This window comes from Saccopteryx bilineata, chromosome 4, assembly GCF_036850765.1.
Source record: "Saccopteryx bilineata isolate mSacBil1 chromosome 4, mSacBil1_pri_phased_curated, whole genome shotgun sequence".
Taxonomy (NCBI): Eukaryota; Metazoa; Chordata; class Mammalia; order Chiroptera; family Emballonuridae; genus Saccopteryx; species Saccopteryx bilineata.
The window spans coordinates 252,777,883-252,802,000 of NC_089493.1; the positions used below are offsets into that span (position 1 = coordinate 252,777,883).

The 24,118-nt window shown below is 37.7% G+C and overlaps 1 protein-coding gene across 3 annotated transcripts in view; it reads left to right on the top strand.

Moving 5' to 3' along the window:
- The window catches only part of PRR16 (proline rich 16), a 311,132-nt gene that overhangs the window by 197,551 nt on the left and 89,463 nt on the right, over nt 1-24,118 (top strand). For 2 of the 3 annotated variants that reach the window (XM_066274167.1, XM_066274169.1), the window contains exon 2: nt 17,481-18,237. In XM_066274167.1, coding sequence (XP_066130264.1) covers nt 17,481-18,236 — 756 coding nt within the window. In that variant the 3' untranslated portion in view covers nt 18,237. Of the gene's footprint in view, nt 1-4,674; nt 4,733-17,480; nt 18,238-24,118 lie in introns of those variants that run through there. The other variant, XM_066274170.1, reaches the window with a different exon arrangement.

The following is a 24,118-nucleotide window of genomic DNA, read 5'->3' on the forward strand; positions in this document are numbered from 1 at the left end:
TGTATCTTGGTATGGGTCTCTTTGGATTTATCTTCTTAGGATTCTCTGTGCTTCATGGACTTGTGTGTCTATTTCCTTCACCAAGTGAAGAAAATTTTTTGTCAATTTTTTTAATAGGCTTTCAATTACTTGCTCTCTCATCTCCTTCCAGCAACCCAATGATGCAAACATTTGTACTCTTCAAGTTGTGCCTGAGTCCCACAATTTCCTCATTTTTTGGATTCTTTGTTCATTTTTTGCTGTTCTGTTTGAGTGTTTTTTTGCTTTCTTGTATTCCTTATTACCAATTTGATTCTCAGCTTTATCTGTTCTACAGTAGATTACCTTTAAATTATCCTTCATTTCAGTTTGTATATCCTTCATTTCTGATTGGTCCTTGTTTGTGCTCTTGAGGTTCTCACTAAGTTCAGAGCATCCTTTTCACTATTGTTTTGAACTCAACATCTAGTAGATTGTTTTTCTTCGTTTTGCTTCATTATTTTTCTGAAGTTTTGTTCTTTTCTTTCATTTGGGACATGTTTCTTTGGCAGCCTCCCTGTGTTTGTTTCTATGTCTCTGGGGCTTGATACATCTCCTTGGGGTTGATAGAGTGACCTAATATAGTAGATGCTCGATAGGGTCCAGTGGCACAGCATCCTCAATCACCCAAGCTGGTTACTCAAGGTGTGCCCCCTGTGTACACCCTTCTGTTGCAGTTGAGCCTTGATTGCTGTTGGCATGTCAATGGGAGAGATTTACCCCCAGGCCAGTCAGCTGACAGGGGACAGGCTGCAACCATAGACTGCTGTGGAGGATCGCTTGTACCAGGTCCCACTCCACAGAGCAGGACTTTTTTTCAGCAGGGCTTTCGTGTTCACTGAGTTCATTCCTTGAGTGTGTCGCTTATGGAGGTGGTGGGGTGGTGGTGTTTGGTTTTGGTCTGAAGTTTGTCACTAGGTGTGCTGACTCTGGGACACTCAGGAGGTGCTGACCAATGCCAGCTACCACTTGTGTTCTGCCTGGGGCCACCCAGCCTGAGCTACAAAATGATCTGTAGATGGCCGCTACTGGTGCTGGGCTGGGAGGTGCCAAGGTGGGCCAAGCTGTGAACCAAGGCAGGCTGCTGCTAGTGCTGGGCCTGGGGCACACTTAGACCAGATGCTACTTGTTTGAGAGATTATAGGAAAATATGAAATCTAAGCCAAGACAGGCCGCTTGTATGGAAAAGCCACTGTAAACAGCTTGGATGGGCCAGAAAGTTGTGTGGGGCATGTCTCAAGGAATCACCAGCGTGGGTTAATACAGTAACCAGATTGATGGAGACTCAGATATGGCACCAGCCTTCCAGATCTGTGGAGAGTAGGCTCAAAAATAGAACAATGGTCTCTCCCAGCACTTCTGTCTCGAAGAAAGCTGCACCCCAACTCTTTCCCTGACACTGGGCAATTCATTTCCTCCTCACATGTCTCTGGTGCCTTTCAGGCTGTTCTCTCAGTGCTAGAATTCAGAGAGAATGAGGCAGAATAAGTTCATGCACGGCCCCTTTTAAAGGAACTTCCTGGGACTCCAGCAGCTCTCCATCTCCTTCGGCCTCAATCCCCACTGGTTTTCAAAGCGAGAAGTTATAGGACTTCTCTTCCTGGCACTGGAATCCTGGGCTGGAGGGCCTGGTGTGGGTCTGGGACCTCTCACTCCTTAGGGGGAGCCTCTGCAGCTACCCCTCCCAATTTTTATCCACCATACATGGGTGTGGAACCAGCTTGTTCTACATCTTGGCCCCTCCTACCAGTCTTAATGTGTCTTTTTATTTAATTTCCTAGTTGTAGGACTTCCACTCAGCCATGTTTCAGTTGGTTGTGAATGATGGTTGTTCTGTAGTTTCACTGTAATTTTGATGTCGTTATAGGAGGATGCAGGTACCATGTTTAACTATGCTGCCATCTTGACTGGAAGCCAGGATGTTATACTTTATTTTTTTTTTTACTTTTTTTATTTATTCATTTTTAGAGAGGAGAGAGAGGGAGGGAGAGAGAGACAGAGAGGGAGAGAGAGGAGAGAGAGGAGAGAGAGACAGAGAGAGAGAAGGGGGAGGAGCTGGAAGCATCAACTCCCATATGTGCCTTGACCAGGCAAACCCAGGGTTTTGAACAGGCGACCTCAGCATTTCCAAGTCAATGCTTTATCCACTGCGCCACCACAGGTCAGGCCAGTATGTTATACTTTAAAATACAACTCCTGGCCCTGGCCAGTTGGCTCAGTGGTAGAGCGTCGGCCTGGCGTGCAGGAGTCCTGGGTTCGATTCTCAGCCAGGGCATGTAGGAGAGGTGCCCATCTGCTTCTCCACCCCTCCCCCTCTCCTTCCTCTCTGTCTCTCTCTTCCCCTCCCACAACCAAGGCTCCATTGGAGCAAAGTTGGCCTAGGCGCTGAAGATGGCTCCATGTCTTCTGCCTCAGGCACTAGAAAGGCTCTGGTTGCAACAGAGCAATGCCCCATATGGGCAGAGCATCGCCCCCTGGTGGGCATGCCGGGTGGATCCCAGGCAAGCGCATGCGGGAGTCTGTCTGATTGCCTCCCTGTTTCCAACTTCAGAAAAATTAAAAAAAAAAAATACAACTCCTCTTACTCCATTAAGAGTGCTAGAACTGATTCCCAGCCAGGGCAACAGGAGAAGGGCCCATCGGCTTCTCCACCCTTCCCCCTCTCCTTTCTCTCTGTCTCTCTCTTCCCCTCCCACAGCCAAGGTTCCATTGGAGCAAAGTTGGCCCGGGCACTGAGGATGGCTCCATGGCCTCCTCCTCAGGCACTATAACAGCTCCGATTGCAGTAGAACAACACCCCAGAGGGGCCGAGCATTGCCTCCTGGTGGGCATGCCAGGTGGAACCTAGTTGGGCGCATGTGGAAGTCTGTCCCCCGTTTCTCACTTTGGAAAAATACAAAAAAAAAAAAAAAAAAAAAGAGTGCTAGAACTCAGGCACAAGGGGAATATCATAATACTTGCATACTTTACTAAAACCAAAGATAATGTCCCCCATGCGTGTTCGCACAAAGAAGCACACGCCCATTGTAATTGAGTTAGACTAGATATTTTAAACTGGGAAAGTTATTTTAAACATGAGCTGTAGAGATTTTCAAATATTTCCACTAATGCAGAAATAATGTTGCATAACCTAATGATTTGTGTAATTTTTCCTAGGTTTTTTATGACAAGAATAATTTTTTAATGACTTGCTTTATGAGAATGGCTTTCATATGCTCAAGGCTTTGTCAAATCATAGTTGCTCACATCATTTTTTTGTTTGAACTTTGACTGTTAACTTACAGGTAAAGGCCAAACTCATAATATTTAGCATAGTATTGAAGGCTGCTAGGCATTCTAGCACCTTTTCACCTGCCTCTCTTTCTATTTGTATCTTTACATACTTTTTCCATTTCCTAGCTCGTACTTTCATTTATTAAACATTCCCCTAAATATGCATCTGTGCATGCACACACACACACAAACACATGCACACACACCCAAACACACACTAACACCATACCCCTTACAGTTTGCCATGTTAGATGACTTTTTCTTCCTGGAAATCTCAGTTTATTCCTTTGCTTTGCATTCTGTTGTGCCTGGAATGCTCTTCCATTATTTTCTACCTGATCCTTCAAAGTCCATTTTCATGATCTTCCGTTTCTAAGACTTCGTTAACATTATTTTTTCTTACTAATAGAATTAATTGTTCCAGTCTCTGTTCTCCAAAATATCATACTTTATATCTACTCATACTTGAGCACTTATCACAGATAACACAGTCAGTTTCTTGCACTTTCTTTCTTCTTTTTTTTTTTAATTAACAAAGTAGAGAACTAACACCAGTAAGGAAAGACCCAGTTTTACCATCACACAACTAATGAGTCAAAATTATAATTACATCCAAATGTCCTATGTGCTAATCCCAGTGTTGTCAATATCAGTATTTTTCATAATATTATTTTGAATGTTTGATAAACCCTGTTATTTCCACATTAGAATTATATGCTTGAGTTATCAAGGAAAGGAGCAATAGGGATTTTCTGACATTTTTGGCAGGTAATTTCTTATTTTATATAAATTCTAAGATAATTTAAATATATAATAGTCCAATAATATTCTAATAATACTGTATTCTTTTAATTTGCTTTATAATAAACTATCATTTAACTCAATATTTGAGATGTTCAATTGAAAACATGTCAAAATGTCATTTTAATAAATATATAAATCTTTCTTTAGAGATATAGATAAATAAAGTGCTTCATAATCTTGCACATTTATTTCAATATCATTTCAATATCCTTTCTCCAACAATTATTTTTGGAAATTTCATATATTTATAAGATATGTGTGTATATGTGTATATTGAAAGACAGAGAAATTAGAAATTCTATGAACATAGTTTATTTATAGCCCTGATCTATTATCTCAAAAATTTATAAACGTGCACAGAACTGAAAGCAATAGGTACCTAATGTAAACGTATTTTGTTACAGTGTTTTCCCTTTGCTTTATTTATGTTTATTATTTATTTACTCAATATGTATTTTTTGATCCAGATATAAAGGCAAGGGATAACCTCCCCTCTCAGAGCTTACATTCTTGCCAAGGAGACAGACATAAAGAGATAGTCACACAGTGAACGAGTCGCTTTCTTACTAGGGTGCGTGCCGTGGAACACAGGCACAGGAACCCAAGGGCTGTGGAACGGGACTTTTCTGAAGTGAAGGTATGTGGCTAAGTTTAGAAGGACAGGTGATATGTGTGTGAGTGTGTGGTTTTTGTGCTCTGGTAGGAAACAGTGAGAATTAACTAGGTCTAGGTAGAGCACTTACACAAAGACCTAGGATAGAAGGTTTAGCATCCTCTAAGCAGTGGAAGAAATGAAAAGAGCATGGAGTAAAGGACGAGTGTCATGGGAGCACACTAGCGTGGAAAGCAGGACCCAGATCCGAGGATACCACTGAAGATTTAATCATTTATATTACCTATATGAAATATATACGTATTTAAACAATGCTCTGTCTGACTACAATACAAAGAATGGATTAAATGGAAAAAAGAGTTCATTAGGTAGAGAAGAGTTTTGTTCTTGCACTCTTACTGGTGGTGTTTACAGAATATTTTTATTGAGCTAGTTTAACATCTATAGGGAGTATAATATACAACCTGAGGTTTATTTCACTTATATTTTTACAAATGTGAAAATATATAGAGATTGAGAACTCTAAGCTGTGTTAAAGTTTACAGTTTCATTATCATGAGTTATAGCTTCCTCCTGAATGTTATTAACATAATGGAATCGTTTTGAAGTGTGCGCTCACAAAATGCAAGTAGATGAGCCTTTTACATCTATTACACTGCTAAAGCAAATTATGATGAAGGGATGCTTCCTTTTCCATGCTTTACAGGCAGCCTCAGTAGAAGCATGTTCCCTGTTAAAATAACAAGATCCCTTATGAGAACAGAAATTAAAGTGCACTGTGACATTTTAGCTGTTATAATCTGTGGGTAATGTTTATTACAGAGGAAAGAAAAGTAGTAAATACTTCACTCACTGAAATGGATAGACAAGTAAACATGGGACTTCGATGAAGTGATCATTATGTGCAGGATTTTTTAACTGTATGAAGCTAAACTGTGCTTTAATAGCACTTTCTCCCTTAGTACTTAATTGCTTTGTTTCTTTATTCTAAACAGGAAGCATTTGGGTATGTGACAATTAGAAATTGTATGTAACTCGAAGAATTTCTACTTCCTTCAAGAGCAACTCAAAAATCCTTACAGTTCTATGAGGAAATGTTAAATGAACCCAGTCCTTTTCTGTTATGAGTTTAAAAAAATTAAATATCCTAGTTTTGCAAATTGTAGAGTTAAAATGTTTGGATCATTTAGTGCTTCAAGTAACAAACTGTTGAAACTTGAGTAATTTTCCAAGGCTGCTGTAGTCCAGTAACATTTTTGGACAAATCAGATCTGTGGTTGAATATTATATTTAGACTTGTGCTACCTATATACACTCCATGCTATGGCTATATATTATAATAATTAGACTTAAGACATGAACCTGCTAAAACATCTGACTTCTTTTGACAGTGTCACAAATTTGAACCTCTTTAAAATTGTAGTTTGAGATACCTACACTTCTTACCCTGTTTTACAGAGCCCCCCACTACCTGGCCTTCATCTTCCTTTTCACATTTACCTTTTATTCCCGTACCATCTGCTGCCATATTCTTCACCAACACACACAACAAAATTATAATTCATGCTTTAATGCCATTGTAGATGCTATAGCTTCTGCCAAGAAATACCTATTCCTTCAAGTGTTAATTTATCATTGAACACATCTGTCGGGTATCACCTGGTTTTAAACTATCTCTATCCAATGCTATCAACTGGCCTCCTTGGAACGAGGAAATCTCCCTTTGTTCTGTTCTCCTATATTTGCCAGTCCTTAACCACTGTGCACATTACTGTATGGTAATTATTAGTTTACATGGAGAATTATTTCCAGCTCATTCTTTTTCTTCAATTTTCCTGGGTATGATTTTAACTATTATCAGGCTAATGCACATGCATCTCAATTTCCAAATCAAGTTCTGTGTATACATGTATTAGTAAAACTCACCTTTATCATCTCCATCTTATATCTAAGCCTGTCCCAAAGAAAAACCCTTTTTAACTTTTTGTTTTGTTTTGTTTTCCAGATAGTCAACTATCTATTATGGTCAGACACTTTTTTTTTTTACTTCAAACCATATTATTTGACTTATCTCATGGAAGATGAAGAATTAGTCTTTCTTCCCTATCCCATTTGAAAAGAAACATTAATAAGCAGCATCTCAGTAATACAAGTGAAATGAAACAATGTTAATGAATTTATAAAGAAATAAGTGTAAGCCTGTGTTTCTAAACTTAAGCCTCTCAAAAGGGAATTCAAGACGCAAATGGATTATTGGCTGCACACCATTATTCTCATCGTCCATGCTGCGATAGTTTACTTCTTCATATCACTGATGTGTGACAACTTTTCATTTATATGACCTGTTAACTATGATTCTTTATTATTTTTCTTTTAGATCCTTTGATTTCCTGTTTTAGTTTAGAATAATTGCTTTTTTAGGGACTGTGGTATAGTTGTCATTCTTAAATTCTTTTTTTTTCATACTTCTGAGTTAGTCACGTTTTGTAGATTCTGTGTGTTCTTTCTTTATTGAATTTCATTATACTGTGTGATAGTATATCTTTGCTTTAGAAGACCAGATGCAAGGGAAGTAAATTCTCTTTGTCCTCAATATCTAAAAATACGTTACTGTTTTCTGAAAACTGGTTGTTAATTTAGCCAGGTATAGAATTGGGGCTGAAATCATTTTGATCCAGAACTTTTGAAGTTACTGGTAAAATATTTTTCATCACCTTAATATCCTGAAGAAACTATAATGATTCTTTGCTTTTCTTTTTTTTTTTTCTTTCTGTATTAATTGTGGGGGTTTGTTTGTTTTTGTTTTTTGTTTTTTGGTAAGTGATTGAGTTTCTTTTTTACTCATCCTGATTAGTACTCAGTTTGCCCTTTCTATCTGAAGCTTCATTTGTATTGTCATCTGTGGACTTTTTTTTAAATTATTTTTTTAATTTGCCACTCCACATTTTTGTTATTTGTTTTCTCAATGCCTTATTTGGTCATTGAAGCTCTGTGATTGATTTTTCTCGCTGCACTCCATGACTTTTAACTTTTCTTGAATTTATAAAAAATTAAGGTATTGGAATATTTTTAAGATTTTATTTTTTATGCTTTCTATCTAGTATTTATATCCTATATTCTAAATAATTTTATTATTATATATTTTTAATAATAGCATATTCCTATTTTATAACTCAATACATTGTCAAACCTCTCTAAATACATTACTTAGAATTATGACAGAGTTCAGTAATAATAGCATCTTCATCTTCATTATTAACCTGTTAATATATATTGCTCCTTATAGTCTTAAAGATTTTAAAAAACAAATAAAAGCAAAGCAGAGTTAACCAAATTCTGGAATAATTTAAATGCTTCCACTTATTAAATTGTTTCTAACATAATTACTCTACCATTCACAAAAAGTTACAGGATTTAATCATATATATTAACTGGCATGCAGTATATAACAAATACTCTGATGTAGTAATGGAACCCCAAGTTGTATGCTCTATGATGAACTTTTCATTTTAATCCTTTCACTAGATTAGTGGCATAGATATAGATAGATAGATAGATAGATAGGTAGTTACATATATAGATAAATATAAATTTTCACAATTTGATATAATACTGAAAATTGAAGTGTGTGAATTATGAATATGAGGGAAATTGCCTTCTTGTCTCCATACTGGGACAACCTGCTGGTCACTCCACTACTTTCTGTTTCATCTATCTCGAGAGGATCTGGCTAGTCTGCTGGTGGCTGTCCTGCGATTTCTATTGGACAAACCCTTGGGTCAGCCTACATTTGGTTTCAGCCACTGAGCATGGTCTAAACTTATAGCGAGGGAATAATTTTATCTCCCTCTTTCTCTTGGCTTCCATTCATTTCTCTATTTAGTTTTTATTTTTTTCCCTGCTCTTGGTAGAAATTTTAAAATGTGTTTATTTTCATAAACCAGTATTAAAGATCTTAGAAGAACTCATAAATCTCCTTGCACAGATTTAAGTTGGAGTTAAATTCCTTCATTCTTTTTATTGAGTTTGTAAGTAAAAATCAGTGGTTGAGCATTGTTACCAAGGAGACCCTAGAGGAAGATTTGCTGAAGTTGAAAGAGGGTTTTTTAAAGGCAGTTGAACTGTACATTTATGTAGTTTTTAATTAAACAAAATAAGTAGGATTTATTTAGAACAATATAGATAAATATTTAAAGATAAATATAAACTTAAACTATCTTTATTTGGAAAGTGACTGAAAGTCTCTGTTGTCAAACTGTGGAGCTTGTGTTTAAAGAAAGGGTAAAGGGCCCTGGCTGGGTAGCTTAGTTGGTTGGAGCATCATCCTCATGCACCAGGGCTGCAGGTTGGATCCTAGGTGAGGGCACATATGGGAATCAACCAGAGAGTGCATGGATAAGGGGAACAATGGCTGATGTTTCTCTCTTCTGCTTCCCCCCCTTACTGTCTCTCTAAGATCACTAAATTTAAAAAAAAATTAAGCAAAGACTAAAAAATAATTCATAGACACAGATAACAGTATGGGATTACAAGAAGGGAAGGAGGGTGGGACAGGTAGGAAAGGGTAAAGGGGATAAATTGTGAGGGCATGAGACTTGACTTGGGTGGTGAACAAAGAACTCAATATATGGATGATGTCTTAGAGAATTGTGCACCTGAAACCTATGTATAATACTTTTATTAATTAACATTACTCCAATAGATTCAATTAAAAAAAAAAGGAGAGAACATAAAAAGGTACTTCACGGCCCTGGCTGGTTGGCTCAGTGGTAGAGCGTCGGCCTGGCGTATGGGAGTCCTGGGTTCGATTCCCGGCCAGGGCACACAGGAGAGGCACACATCTGCTTCTCCACCCCTTCCCCTCTCCTTCCTCTCTGTCTCTCTCTTCCCCTCCCGCAGCCAAGGCTCCATTGGAGCAAAGTTTGCCCGGGTGCTGAAGATGGCTCTGTGGCCTCTGCCTCAGGCGCTAGAATGGCTCTGATTGTGGCAGAGCGATGCCCCAGATGGGCAGAGCATCGTCCCCTGGCGGGCATGCCCGGTGGATCCTGGTCGGATGCATGTGGGAGTCTGACTGCCTCCCTGTTTCCAACTTAAGAAAAAAAAATTAAATTAAAAAAAAAAGGCAGTTCACCATCTCACCAACTCTATCTCTGCCTTACATTTTCACTCTTTAATCCATCCCATTGTGCTTCTGGACCAAATCGAATTAGTGGTGTTTAAGACTTTGAAAATCCCACCCACACTGAGAAAGCTGGGGAGAGATAGAAGAGCAAGAAAATTATTTTCTCTCAGAATGAACATTTATCCAGTTCTTCCACTCAGCATATTATTGTTGAATGTCTACTATGTGTAATCACTGTGCTCTCTGCCAAAGAGAGAGATGGAAACACTTGCTTATGTGGTCTGAGGGGAGACACACACAGACAATTCTAACATGTTAAGGCAATTGCAGTAACAGAAAGACAAAACGCACTGGAAATATATAAAAAAGAGCTTCTAGTATTTTGTCTATTTGTTTATCCTGAATTTTACTAAAATGATAACTCTACATTGTCTTTTTATTTCTGTTTTGTAGTTCAATATTTATAACAATAACATAAACTGAATTTTGTTTTCTTACAAATAACTTAGTTCATATAATCACTTAATTTCTTTCCAAACTGCATCTCTTTTATGAAAATATTTAAATGTGAAAACAAACTTGTGATTCTTAAATCACAATTATCTTTTTTATTTATTTCATTTTTATTTTTATTTTTGAGAGAAAGAGACAAGAAGGGCAGGAAGAGAGAGAGAGGGTGAGGAGCAAAAACTCATAGTTGATTTCACCTTAGTTCTACATGGAGCTTCTCGTACATGGTTTGACCAGGGCCATGACAGAGTCCCCTTGCTCAAGCCTGCAACCTTGGGCTTGATTACATGCCAGTGATCTCTGGGCTCAAGCTGGCGAGCATGGGGATTATGTGAATGCCCCCTCCCCGCTCAGGCCAGCAACCCCGTGCTTATGAGCCTGTGCTCAGAGGCAGCAACATTGGGGTTTTGAACCAGACACCTCAGTATTCTGGGTCCACGCTTTATCCACTGTACCACCACTGGTCAGACTTCATTATTTTTAATTATTCCACAATCTGACCATAGCTTTCTTATATGTGAGGCTAAGAAAACCTGAAATAATCAGACACAATACATTTGTTTAAATCTCTGTTTTACTCCCATTAGTAAAATCCTCTATAGATCAGAGTAGTCACAATTACTTGGACAAATAACTGAACTTCAAGTTCAACATATACATTTCTCCTTTGCACCTGATATATTTAGGAGTGGATGTTCTTAGACTTATGATTGATGTCATGCTGTCTTCTCACCTCCAAATATCTACAAACAGTCTGCCCCTCTAGTCCTACTTTCTTTTGTTTTCACTTTTAATTCCATCATGCCTGTGGTTATGATTTCTTTTGTTGCAATATGATACTTTGAGGTAGTTTAAGCAAAACAGAGAAGTGTAATAATAAGGATACAATGTATTCCTTGTCTGGTTAATTTATTCATCTCTCACTTGGCGGCAATAACCATCTAACTAGCAGAGTAAATAAACCGCAGCACCCTTCAATATGTTCTCCACATGGCAGCTGTAAGAATCACTTCTTTTCTTTCCTTCTAATTTTAACTTGTGTTAAATATTTATTTCATTTTCAAATTGTAAAATATTTCACCCAAAATAAATAATGTAACAGATATCCAAAATAAACATCAACACTTCAATTACTTTATATCAAGTTTTAAAGAAATAAAATAGTTCAGCTATATAACTCATGCCTCCCAACATGCATTCCTCTTTTGCCTTCCCTGAAACTGATGTGTATTATTTATTTTCACGATGTATAAACTAAATTAGCTGTGTCTCTGTATATGAACAATATGCATACTGAATATATATTGAAACTTTTTTATTCAGAGTTACGTTTTTTGAAATTTATTCCTGCTGATACATTGTAGCTCCAGTTACTTCATTAGAACTACTTTGTATTTACTTCTCAACCATTTAATAGAGTTTTAGGTTGTTTCCAGTTCTTTGCTATAGCAAAACAAATAAACCCCTACCTGCAAAGAAAACCCTTGTGCTTTCTCAATGTTTGCACATCTGGTAGAATTTCTTCAGAGTAGTCGAGGCTTTGATCTTAAAAGACCAATACTATAGGGTAAATTCCCTATCCAAATTATTTGACATTGTCAAAAAATTTCTCAACTGAGTGAATTCACATTTGCCGTACTAATGTTCAAAGTTCCCATTTATCCACATTATCATGAACAATTGAAATTATCAGGCATTTCTTTTATTGCATATGAAATATTATCTCATTTTTCTCTAGTTTACACCACCATGATTACTGGTGAGATTAAAGGTATTTTCGTGGTTTTAGGAAATTTGGTGTTCACCTTATGGTAATTCTTTATAACCTTTCTTCCTTTTTGTGTATGTGTGTATATCTATGCATGAATTCTTCACTTTGTTTCATTCAGTTTTTTCTCCTAAGTCAGTATTGATACAAAATTGTTCTGATTAAGAAAGATTTAGATTGTTTTTAAGTGTTAATATAACCGTATCATATTTCATTTAATTACTTGTTTGCTATATCTGATTTCTATCACTTTAAATTCAGTATTTCTGTCTCTTTGAATAAATTGTTTTAATCTATTTATACTTATTATTACTAATATATTTGAAGTTATTTTTTTTCTATCTTGTGCAGTTTCTTTATATAAACTATTTTATTTTAGTTTTCTTAAAATTTACCAGTTTTTGATTTGCCAAATATTTAATTCATTCTTTAATCATTATGTACTTTGGAAGTTAGAATTTTGTCTATTAGTTCTGTAGTCCCTGAATATTTCTATATGTATACAGTTAATCAGTATCAGGTAGCTACTGGTTTCTTACACACACAACAAAAATGCTTTAAACTCTTTAACTCTGATTGTTCTCTAATCAGACGTTTTTTTTCCTACTATTTTAGTTTTACATTTTCCAAAGCCATCTTTCAAATTAGTCATTAGTATATAATTGTCTTCTAATCAGTGTATATTTTGATTTAATTATTTAATAATTTCTTTGTCCACCTATGATTCTTGTATTCCAGTTCTTTCTTCTAGATTTTTACATTTTTCTGAATTTTCATTTATCAGTACTTTTAAGACTGAGCTGTAAGAAGCATGGCAAATATTATTGTCTGGCAATGTCTATTTCACTCTCACAGGAGAGGTGAACTATAATATTACAATTGCAATTACTTTTTTTCAGTATGAAACACGTTTTTAAATTTTCTTCAGGCTTCTATTGCTTGTGTGAAAATCTCCTGTCAGCCTAATTTTTGTTACTACATAAATACTTAGTGTTCCCTTTTTATTGCTGTGAAACTTTTATCACTACTTTCAGTGTTTTGTATTTTCACTATGGTATGTCTGGGTTTGTTTTTATTTTCCTTTTTGAAACTCTGTTACTTCTTTAATAAGATGATGCTTCAACTTTGAAAAAAATACTAATTCATGATTTCTTTGATTATTGCTTCTCTCTCTTATAGAACTCTTTTTTAAAAACCTGGTACTTTATCACAACATAATAGGTCCTCTCACAGCCTAGCTGCTATCTAGTTCTTTAACATCATCTCGTCTCTCCGTGGCCTTCAGCCAACAGTCTTTTTTCAAAGAACCTTTAACAGACTCTTTCCTGAGTGGGCTACTGTGAATCTCTTCTACCAGTTCACTGCAACACAGCCCTCAGGAATGCTTCTCCAACTTTTCTGAGGGTGTTTTTTTATTTTATGATCCTCTTGTAATGTCTTGTATTTTTTATTCAGAGCACTAGGGCCAACTGTACTTTTACAGTTATTTGATTGAGTATCTAATTAATGTATGTCAGGCTCTTTGACAAGATTTCTTGCTCCATAAGGCTAGTAGTTTAATTTTATTTTTTATTCCATTGGCATTTTGTAGGCACTCAGGAAATACTGTAACAATGTTGAGACTAAAGCCATCTAGGAACGATCAAACCATCAGGGACACATGCAGTACTTATTCAGCTCTGAACATCATTTTTAGCTGTCTCACAGTAGATCAGCTCTCTCTCCTTTGTTACAGACATTTAATATGATAAAAGGCTTAGGGAAGTTAACTTCTCTAAATGAAATAGTACGCAGCAACCATGAGCCAAGACTGTTCCTCTAGCTCTCACATTGTTTTTTTTTTTCTTTTATCTATCTATCTATCTATTTATTTATTTATTTATTTATTTATTTATTTTATTTCTCTGAAGCTGGAAATGGGGAAAGACAGTCAGACAGACTTCCGCATGCGCCTGACCAGGATCCACCCGGCACGCCCACCAGGGGGCGACGCTCTGCCCACCAGGGGGCGATGCTCTGCCCCTCCGGGGCGTCGCTCTGTCGCAACCAGAGCCACTCCAGCACCTGGGGCAGAGGCCAAGGAGCCATCCCCAGCACCCGGGCCATCTTTGCTCCAATGGAGCCTCGGCTGCAGGAGGGGAAGAGATAGACAGAGGAAGGAGAGGGGGAGGGGTGGAGAAGCAGATGGGCACTTCTTCTGTGTGCCCTGGCCGTGAATCAAACCCGGGACTTCTGCACGCCAGGCTGACGTTCTACCACTGAGCCAACTGGCCAGGGTCTAGCTCTCACATTCTTTAAGTGTCCTCCCACTTTAATTTCTATGCAATCTAGCGTAGAGCTGGAGAAGTGTCACCAACTTTGTGAATCAATTTTGGCTAAATCTTTTTTTCCCCTTTCTTATTCTAGAATAACTGAGCAATTGTGACCTTTTTGAGGTGACAATACCTTCAAAAATGAAATAAGAAAGAGTATGTTTTGCCTGAATTACAGAAATAACCCTCAGTGCATTTACTTAACAAATATTTGTTGAACTCCTATTGAATGCCACTTGTTACGTTAGACCTCCAGGATACAACAGTAAAAATAGACAAGGTCCCTGATCTCATTGAGATTAGGGTCTAGAGAGGAAACATTACTTCAGTGCTCATACTAATACTAAATCCACAAATCAAAAAAGTGTGTGTGTGCTTAGAATGAAAAAAAATATGGCTCCTTGTGAATATTTAATAAATTAACTTGTCCTATAAGGGATATTTCAGGAGAAGGGTGAAGGTTTGCTTCATGAGTGACTACTAAGCTAAGATTTTAAAGATGAGTAGGAGTTAATAAAACAAAGAGGACAGGTCACAGCATTTCAAGAAAAAAAGTATTAGTATGTGTAAACATCCTGTGGCAGGAAGCAGACTGGTAATTATCTAAAAGAAGACCAGAGGGTTTTGAGAATAGAAAAGAAAAGGAAAACTTATCAGAGTTGAGGATATAGGTTCATTTAGTGAAAGACAATGATGTACTAGCTTATATGGTCTCTAAGGGTCCAATTGTTTTATTTTTAAAGATTTTGAGAACCAGCTATTAAATAACTTTTATTGAAAACCAAAGTCTGTATACAAACTTATGTTAAATAAATTATGTTATAAATAAAGGTTTTCTAATTATTCTTAGTTATTTATATTTATTTTTATTTTTATTTGTGATCCTGAGTTTATTTATATCTATTCTCTTGGTATGGTGGAAACCCTTTATAATGACATGCTACTAAACATTTCTTTCTAACCTCACATTCAGAGATGTTGCATTTACTCACTTAAAATTGACTGTGGTGGAAGCTTACGCTGTGATAACTGACAAAATTCTCAAATCAGGATCCTCCTGCATCCCCAAGAAGCAGCTGTTAACACCTACCAGCACAACATGACTAAGACCATCCAGGACCTTGGAGATTATGTTAAGAATGATTCTTTATCACCATAGAAATTAACAGGCATTGAAAGGTCGAAGCAGGGAGTTGACAAGGGAGCATTTCTATTTTTAAGGAGATCACTGAGACTACTACAGAAATGGAAGGGGAAGCAGGGTGATTCTGGGTGGCCCATATGGTAAATAATAGTGGCTCAGACTAGGATCAAAGAAATGAAAATACAAGTGAATGGATTTAAAATATGTCTAAGAGTTAAAGTAGAAGGCCAAGTTCTGGCGGTATTAGCAGGAACCAGTCATAAGGAAAAAGTAAAATCTCTCTATCTTCCCTAATTTGTAGCTGGTCATGATGTTTTCACTTTATACCCAATCCTGCCACCATGTATCAAGGAGCCAGTGTCACAGTTGAACAGACTTAAGCCTGAATGAGTGAGTAGGGTGGGAAATGATAGTTGGAAAGCATATGAATTGAAGGAACTATCTCTGCACAAAAATAATTTTTCATGTAATTCATAACTTTTCCATATGCATAACAGTGCACTATGGCAGCCATGAGCATGGCCTCCGAGATCCCTGACTGTGAGGAGAGTAGATGACTGAGGGCCCAGTGGCCGTCCTCTGAAATCCAGCGTTTGAGTCGAGTCATCCTCCCACCAGCTGCCCCCGGGTAGTGACAGAACAGGACAGAGACAAGCCTGTTCTGTTCTAGGCAAGCCTGTTAGAGGAGATGCCAGATTCCTTTGATGGGCAGCTTTAACTCCATGACTTTCCAGTGCCCTTGGAAAATCTTTCCTTAAAACTGCCTTGTCTGCATGCTTTTACCCAATTTTCCTGTCTTCAGAATGATCTCTCCTTCACTTGGGGTACGATCCTACATCTCGGTCTACGGCTCTGCCGACCTTACTCGATTTTCCACCTCTGCCTGCGTCTGGTGCAGGTTCTGGGTCCTGGTTGTGACTTGGGTCCCTACCCAAGTAACGGCAGGCATCTGTGGGGTAGCCTCCTGGGTCCAAGAGAATTTTCAGCCCCCTTTTTCAAAGTCAGTCAGCTTCTGTTTCTTGTCCCAGAGGCAGGAGATATTTGTCTGTGTGTTAGAGGTTCAAGGGCTTTTGCCATTCTCCTAGTTCTTAAAGGTTCTGTTTTGTAAAAGGGGAGGTTCTGAGAAATGGGTGGAGTTTCTACCTGAAACCCAAGAGGGACTCTTCCCAGTTTCTTCTCCGCCCTCAGTCTCCCAAGTGAGAGGCACATGGAAAAGAGACAGGTAAGGACAGATGCCTTGTCTGGGCTGCTAGGAATTCCCAACTGGCGTGACAGCAGATCTTCTGTATTTTATCAGTCATTAAGTGTTGTTAGCTGGTTCTTTTTGTTTTTTTGTTTGTTTGTTTTATTTGCTCATTTTGGTGGAGACTGTCTCCTGTCCTGTGATTTGCCAAAGGTGAAATAATTAATATGTCCTATCTATCCTATGAGGGCTTGAAATTTTTTGCTGTTTTGTTGATTTGGTAATTTTGTGATCTTAGTTCTCCAATGGTCCAGAAAAGTTATGATTTGGAAAATTGGTGTTTTCTCATTTTTAGCATGAGATTAATTTTCTTCTGTAGCTTTCTACATGCTAAGTAAATGTCATCTCAATAAATTTAATAATTTTTAATCAGTTATGTTTCTGCATAAAGATTTCATCTTTGGTGAGTATAGCAGAGTGAGGAGTAAATTGTATTCATAAAAAGTGTATTATATTCTAGGCGTGTGAAATCATTATGTTATCAAGCAGTTTGCACTCTTCTGGTAGCTATTCTGTCAACTCACTGAGTGAAAACATTATGCAGTGTTGGAAAACAAAACTCAATGTTAGTCGGAGCTCCCATAGCAGGTCATAGCTAGACGAGAAGAGATTGTTTCTAGTATATTTTGCTTCGGGTCAATTTTCAACACAAGTGCCTTGTCCTTTCTACCAGGTGGTTGATCAGATTGATACCCTGACCTCTGACCTACAACTGGAAGATGAGATGACAGACAGCTCCAAAACGGACACCCTGAATAGTAGCTCGAGCGGCACCACAGCCTCCAGCATAGAGAAGATCAAAGTGCAGGCCAACGCACCACTCATCAAACCCCCAGCGCACCCCTCTGCTATCCTCACGGTCCTGAGAAAGCCAAACCCTCCACCGCCTCCTCCGCGGTTGACACCTGTAAAGTGTGAAGACCCCCAGAAGGTGGTACCAGCCGTCAATCCCGTCAAGACCAATGGCACCCTTCTACGGAACGGAGGCTTACCAGGAGCACCAAACAAAATTCCCAATGGAGACATTTGCTACAGACCCAGTAGCAACTTGGACAAGGTCCCCATGCAGCCTCTGATGCATAGACCTGAAAAAGACAGGTGTCCCCAAGCAGGTCCTCGAGAACGGGTTCGGTTTAATGAAAAAGTGCAGTACCATGGCTGTTGTCCTGACTGTGACACCCGGCCTAACACAAAAAACCGGGAAGCACATTTACACAGCGAACCTGTCCAGCCCCCAGGAAGGCTTGCTCACCAAGGCCCTCCCCGCCCTCCTCCACCACATCTCCCTGCATTTCCACTTGAAAATGGGGGACTGGGAATGAGCCCCAGTTCCAGCTTTCCCCCTCTCAGATCTGCGACTGTGCCTCCTGCCACCGCACCAAAACCACAGAAGACCATCTTGAGGAAATCAACCACTACAACAGTGTGATGTATGCCATTTAAAAACACTTTTTGTTTTATCTTAATTTTTATATTATAAACATAAAGTTATAAGTAATGAGCAGTTTCTACTCAAGCAATAAAAAGCCCAAATATATTAATCCCGCACTCAGCAAAGTGGCATAAAAATCACCTGGTAAGTATGCAGTACATTATTTATATCCTTGGTGTACACTATTTTAAAAGTTGCATCATCAAAATCCACAGAACATTGAAAGAGCTGAATATATTGTTTTTTTGTAGTTGACCTGTGACTGACCTGCAGTTATAAATCATTTGATTTATTATGAGAGATGGTATTAGGTTCATTTTATTCATGCCTAACTCTTCTGTGTATTATAACATATCAGACTTTGACATAATGCTTCTTAATAAGAAATTTTAACACTGAAGTACCATTTTATTATTTTTTTTTCTAAAGATATTTGTCACTAGTTTTGCATTATTGAGGACAATACCAAAAAGTTTATTTTCTATACTATAAAATTATGATTATGTTCAGCTATATAGATAATAAAAGATCTGGGGGTGTGGAAACATCGTGTATCAATAAACACTAGAGAGTGGCAAAGCCAAATGTTCCTCCTAATAAAAACGAAGCAGTGCAGCTTTTAATCCCATGTGAATGTTCATCATAGTGGATGGAAACACACACAGAGTTTGGAGAAGATGACAGTGAATGTATGTCAGGATCAGGTTCTAAGTAGAACTTGACGTATTTTCATATTATATTGATACTATATTTTGGTACCTCACGGACACTGCCAACTGCTTCGACCCTTCTTGAACTCAGTGTTCCTCTAGGACACCATAACCCAGCACACTGAAGTGGTGGGATGATTTGCCTTCTGCATCAGCAACCTCTCTGCCTCCTCAAGGAACCCCATTTTTAGGAGAAACATAGCAGAAAGTAAAAATGCTTCTAGAACAGGATGCTTGCAGCATTATCCTTAAGCTAGTACCCATAAGAACTGAAATATACCAGGGGTCCTTGTTATTCTATAGAAGGAAGAGAAGAAATCCTTTCCCCTTCACAGCCAATAAAGTTCTTTTCTTCATTCTTATTTGCCAACTTAGGTCATTTACTCACTCATGGACCAAGTTTACTTCCCAACTACTATGAGTTAGACTGATCAGATATTTTGCCCTGGAACTAGAAATGAGTTTATCTCCCCTAAAATCATGCTAACATTTGCATGCCTCAACAATATGTGTCCATTTAGTGGCATGAGTATCAGGAGTCATTATTGGTAAAAATGAAGGCAGTCCCTGGGTTATGAATGAGATAGGTTCTACAGATTTGTTCTTAAATTGAATTTGTATGTAAGTTGGAAGAGATACATTTACCTATTTAAATGCAACATAGACAGATGTTTGTCTTAACATAGTACTTATCTTTATCTTTCTATGCATAAAATGCTTAAACATTTTCAAATGCAACCTTACACAACCTTGGATGATGCAGAACGTGATGGACTTGTTGGAAAGGATGAGACTGGTGTTAGAGAGTCAGGGTTTGATTCTGTACTGGAGTCAGTTTCTTGAAGTAGGCATCAAGGGAGGTTTGTACAGAGGGTTTTTTTTTTTGTTTTTTGTTTTTTGTTTTTTAATTATAAATGACCCTGTAGCATCTGAGGCCTGCAGTAACTATATTGTAACTATATGGTATACTTTGGTGAACCTCTCTGTATCAGGATCTTGTTCCTCTAACTTTGCCATTCCTGCTTAAATGAGATGCAAAGCATCCACTAACTCTTTTGTAGAAAACTTTTTTGGTTCTGGAGTTTCTAGGTCCCTGTTTTCTTCCCTAAATATTATCTATCACCTGCCACTCTAGTTCCATTCAGTCTTCACTGGTTAGTTCTTTGCCATGGGAGTCAGTAACTCTATGATATCATTTTCACTGATATCCAACTGCAGTTGATTACCCATAGCTCTTATGGGGCTCTGTTCATAAGTACAAGTTGTATGTTTGTAAGTCGGGGACTTATTGGATGTATATTGTACAACTTAATGAAGAGTATACTATAATTCTTTTACTGTTTGACCTTTGATATCTAAACTTTAATTTTTGTTCCTATAGGGAGATAGTCTTCAGTCATATTTCTTTGTTGCTTTCTTCAAGCTATACCATGGTCATTTGAAATACTATTTTTAAGTAACTTGTTTTTAAAAGATAATAGTGTATTTTAGACAGAACAACAGATATATGTTATAGGCTTTATTTCTTTATTTTTATTTAGAAATTAAATTCAATGGGGTGACATTGATCAATGAGAGTACATAGGTTTCAGTTGAACATCTCTATAGTATTTGAACTGTTGATTGTATTATGCCCATCAAATCATTTTCCATCACCTTATATTTGTGCCTCTTTATTCCGCTCCCTGTGGTAACCACTTCAATTTTATCGATGTCTATGAGTCTCAGTTTTATATCCCACCTATGTGTGAAATCATATAGTTCTCAGGTTTTTCTGATTTACTTTTGCTTAGTATAATGTTTTCAAGGTCTATCCATGTTTTTTTAAATGGCAGTATGTCATCATTTCTTCCAAGGAACAATCAAATGAGTGAAAGCAAAGAGTATGTTGTGTTAAAAATTTACTCAGAATGACTTTTGTTATGTGTTTGATGGACATGAAAGTAGTGTAAGCAGAATAAATCTAATTTTTCAAAAAGTTACAAAACATAAGACCAATAACTTAAAAAGGTCATAATCAAAATGTATTAGTTGTGTGATCAGTATGTTTAATAAATGTAAGTCAGGTAAACAAATAATTGACTTATTGAATACTAAATAATATATTTTCAAATTTTTAATGCATCCATTCAGCTTGATGTAAATAAACCAAGGGTTTCATTATTTTTCTAGACTTAAGTACTGTAACTACTTCCTTTCAAATGTTCATCCAGTGTTAGACGTTTGGATATAATAAACAGTCTTAGAACACATGCAGCTTCATGCCTTCAGCTCCATCTTTCTTCCACAGCCTGTTACTGTGACCCACTAATTGTCTTATAATTTCAGACATTGACCCCTTGTTGATATCTGGGAATCAATCTAGATCTCTAAGTAGAGCTTCTTAGCAACCACAAATCATTCATAGAATAGGTAACTCATATATTATAAATTAAGTGGAAGAAGTTGAATAATTCAAGCAAGTTGAATATGGATGTTCAGCCAGATGCCTAAGCATAACCTCTGAGGTTTATGTCCATCTCTCTGCCTCACAGTGGAGACAGAGCTCCTCCCTGAAAGGCCATCTTCTTTTTTTTTTTTTTTCTTCATTTTTCTGAAGCTGGAAACAGGGAGAGACAGTCAGACAGACTCCCGCATGCGCCCGACCGGGATCCACCCGGCACGCCCACCAGGGGCGACGCTCTGCCCACCAGGGGGTGATGCTCTGCCCATCCTGGGCGTCGCCATGTTGCGACCAGAGCCACTCTAGCGCCTGAGGCAGAGGCCACAGAGCCATCCCCAGCGCTCGGGCCATCTTTGCTCCAATGGAGCCTTGGCTGTGGGAGGGGAAGAGAGAGACAGAGAGGAAAGCACGACGGAGGGGTGGAGAAGCAAATGGGCGCTTCTCCTGTGTGCCCTGGCCGGGAATCGAACCTGGGTCCTCCGCACGCTAGGCCGATGCTCTACCTCTGAGCCAACCGGCCAGGGGGAAAGGCCATCTTCTTAAGTGTGATTAGTGACATATGCCCACACTACCATGCCTGTTTTCATTTAACACATTTATAAGTAACTATTGGCCTAGAAAGCTGAGTTAAATCTCAACCTTAAAAAAAGGTTTTAGTTATTGACCTTCTTTTCTTATTATAGTTAACTACATCATCAAGATTATATGTTCAATTACAGCAGTGCTGGGACTTTCTTTTGAGTTTATTTGTTCCATATGTTATTTTCTCCCCATTAATGTATGAATATACTGAGCCAATAGTTTTATTTTCCCCCAACTGATGATTTGGTAACCTTGACTGAAACTTAGTTATGTCTTGAAAATATATATAAATTTGTAAAACATGGAACACAATTAACACAAAGCATTATAATATTTTTCTGGAATCTTGTGATTAAAGTATTCTAAGTGGCAGTGAAGTTCCCATAATCAGCCAAAATTGCTTTCAAAATTTAAATTCTGAACCGCAAGCTCTGCACAACATCCATTAAATTATCATAACACATGGTATAGATTTCCTGTTCCTGAAGATGCCCAAGTAGAAATGCTTTCCTCGAATCAGTAAGGGAAGGGTTTTTTTTTTTTTCTTTCGCAATTTGCATTTGAACACTCTCAACCACATAGAGAGTAGTGTTCACAGAGCTAGCTGCCATACTCCTTTGAAAGTGATGTGTTTACAAAATAGGGAACAGTAATTCTGCTTATGACAGCATCCATTCTTAATGAAGGTAAAACATACATGTTTTTATATGTAGTATTCATTAATTAAACTGAAATAGGAAAGGTTTTGCCTTGATAATTTAAACAAAGATTGTCCCACCTTTCTGATGGGAGGTTGTTGTATGCATACTGATAAAAGGTAAAGAGAAAATAAAAATTGACCAATGTTCCCTTTCATCTCCTAATAGTTATAGTAGCTATAAAAGAAAATAAACTGATATTCTTTAGGTCATGCTTAAAGTAAATATAAAATATCTGCTAAAAAATACAGGGACTACATAAGGAGAAATTTTCCAGCTCTTCCAATTTGATATTACTACATTCATACCTCCCCTTATTAGTATAATAATATTCTATAAAAAAAATCTGCGACTAACTGAAGTGGTTTCATTAGTGTAAAAAAACTTGTATTTGAATTATGCCTGCATCTAATTATTTAATGAACAAGGGAATAAAGGAATAAGGCACTGTATTGTAAGGATTTTTTGGACAGATCAGTAGTTGAATTGCTTTTAGCATAACCAAAAGCAGCAGCTATACACAGTCTCTCGAAGTATGCAAGATCCTTTTATCTACAAGTTTTAGTTATGGCTTCTTTTGGATCCTCCATGAAGAAAAGCCAGAGGAGTTAGACGTGTAATTGCACTGGGAATGGGGTAATGAACTGATGAGTCATTGCCTTGACTGAATTTTTTATCCATGGAATATATGCAAAAATGCAATGTCAAGTCTTGTAATTGTCCAATTCAGTTTTTTTTCTCCTAACTCTTTGTTAGTAGCACATCTAGCCATAATGTGCCCTCAAATTTGTAGCAAGAGATTGCATTTTGTACCCACTGATGATTTCTAAGTGAGGGAATAATTTATGAGTAATAAAAATTCATATCACTTAACTAGATAAAGTGCACAGACTCTGACGATTAATAGTATCAGAGAATCACATGATGTTTTTCTGGGTCAGTTTGAGACTGTATTTAAGTTTTTAGAGTAAAAAATTTTGGAGTTTTTGAATCATGCTAGTTGCCTGAAATAATGACAAATGTGATGCACACAGCAGTGTTAAACATAAAACCGCAGTGGGCTGTGTCTTAGTGGGACCACAGTTATGTAGGGTGTCATTTCATTGGAAGCTCTTGGATTTATCATTCTGCTATTTTGAGAAAAAAACTAAAGTATAACAAACATAAAGAAGATTTTCAAATAAATCTCACTTTAGAATGTACTTAAATCACCTGACCGGGTGGTGGCGCAGTGGATAAAGCATCGGACTGGGATGCGGAGGAACCAGGTTCGAGACCCCGAGGTCACCAGCTTGGTTGAGCTCATCTGGTTTGAGCAAAGCTCACCAGCTTGGACCCAAGGTCGCTTGCTTGAGCAAGGGGTTACTCGGTTCTCTGTAGCCCCACGGTCAAGGCATTTATGAGAAAGCAATCAATGAACAACTAAGGTGTTGCAACAAAAAACTA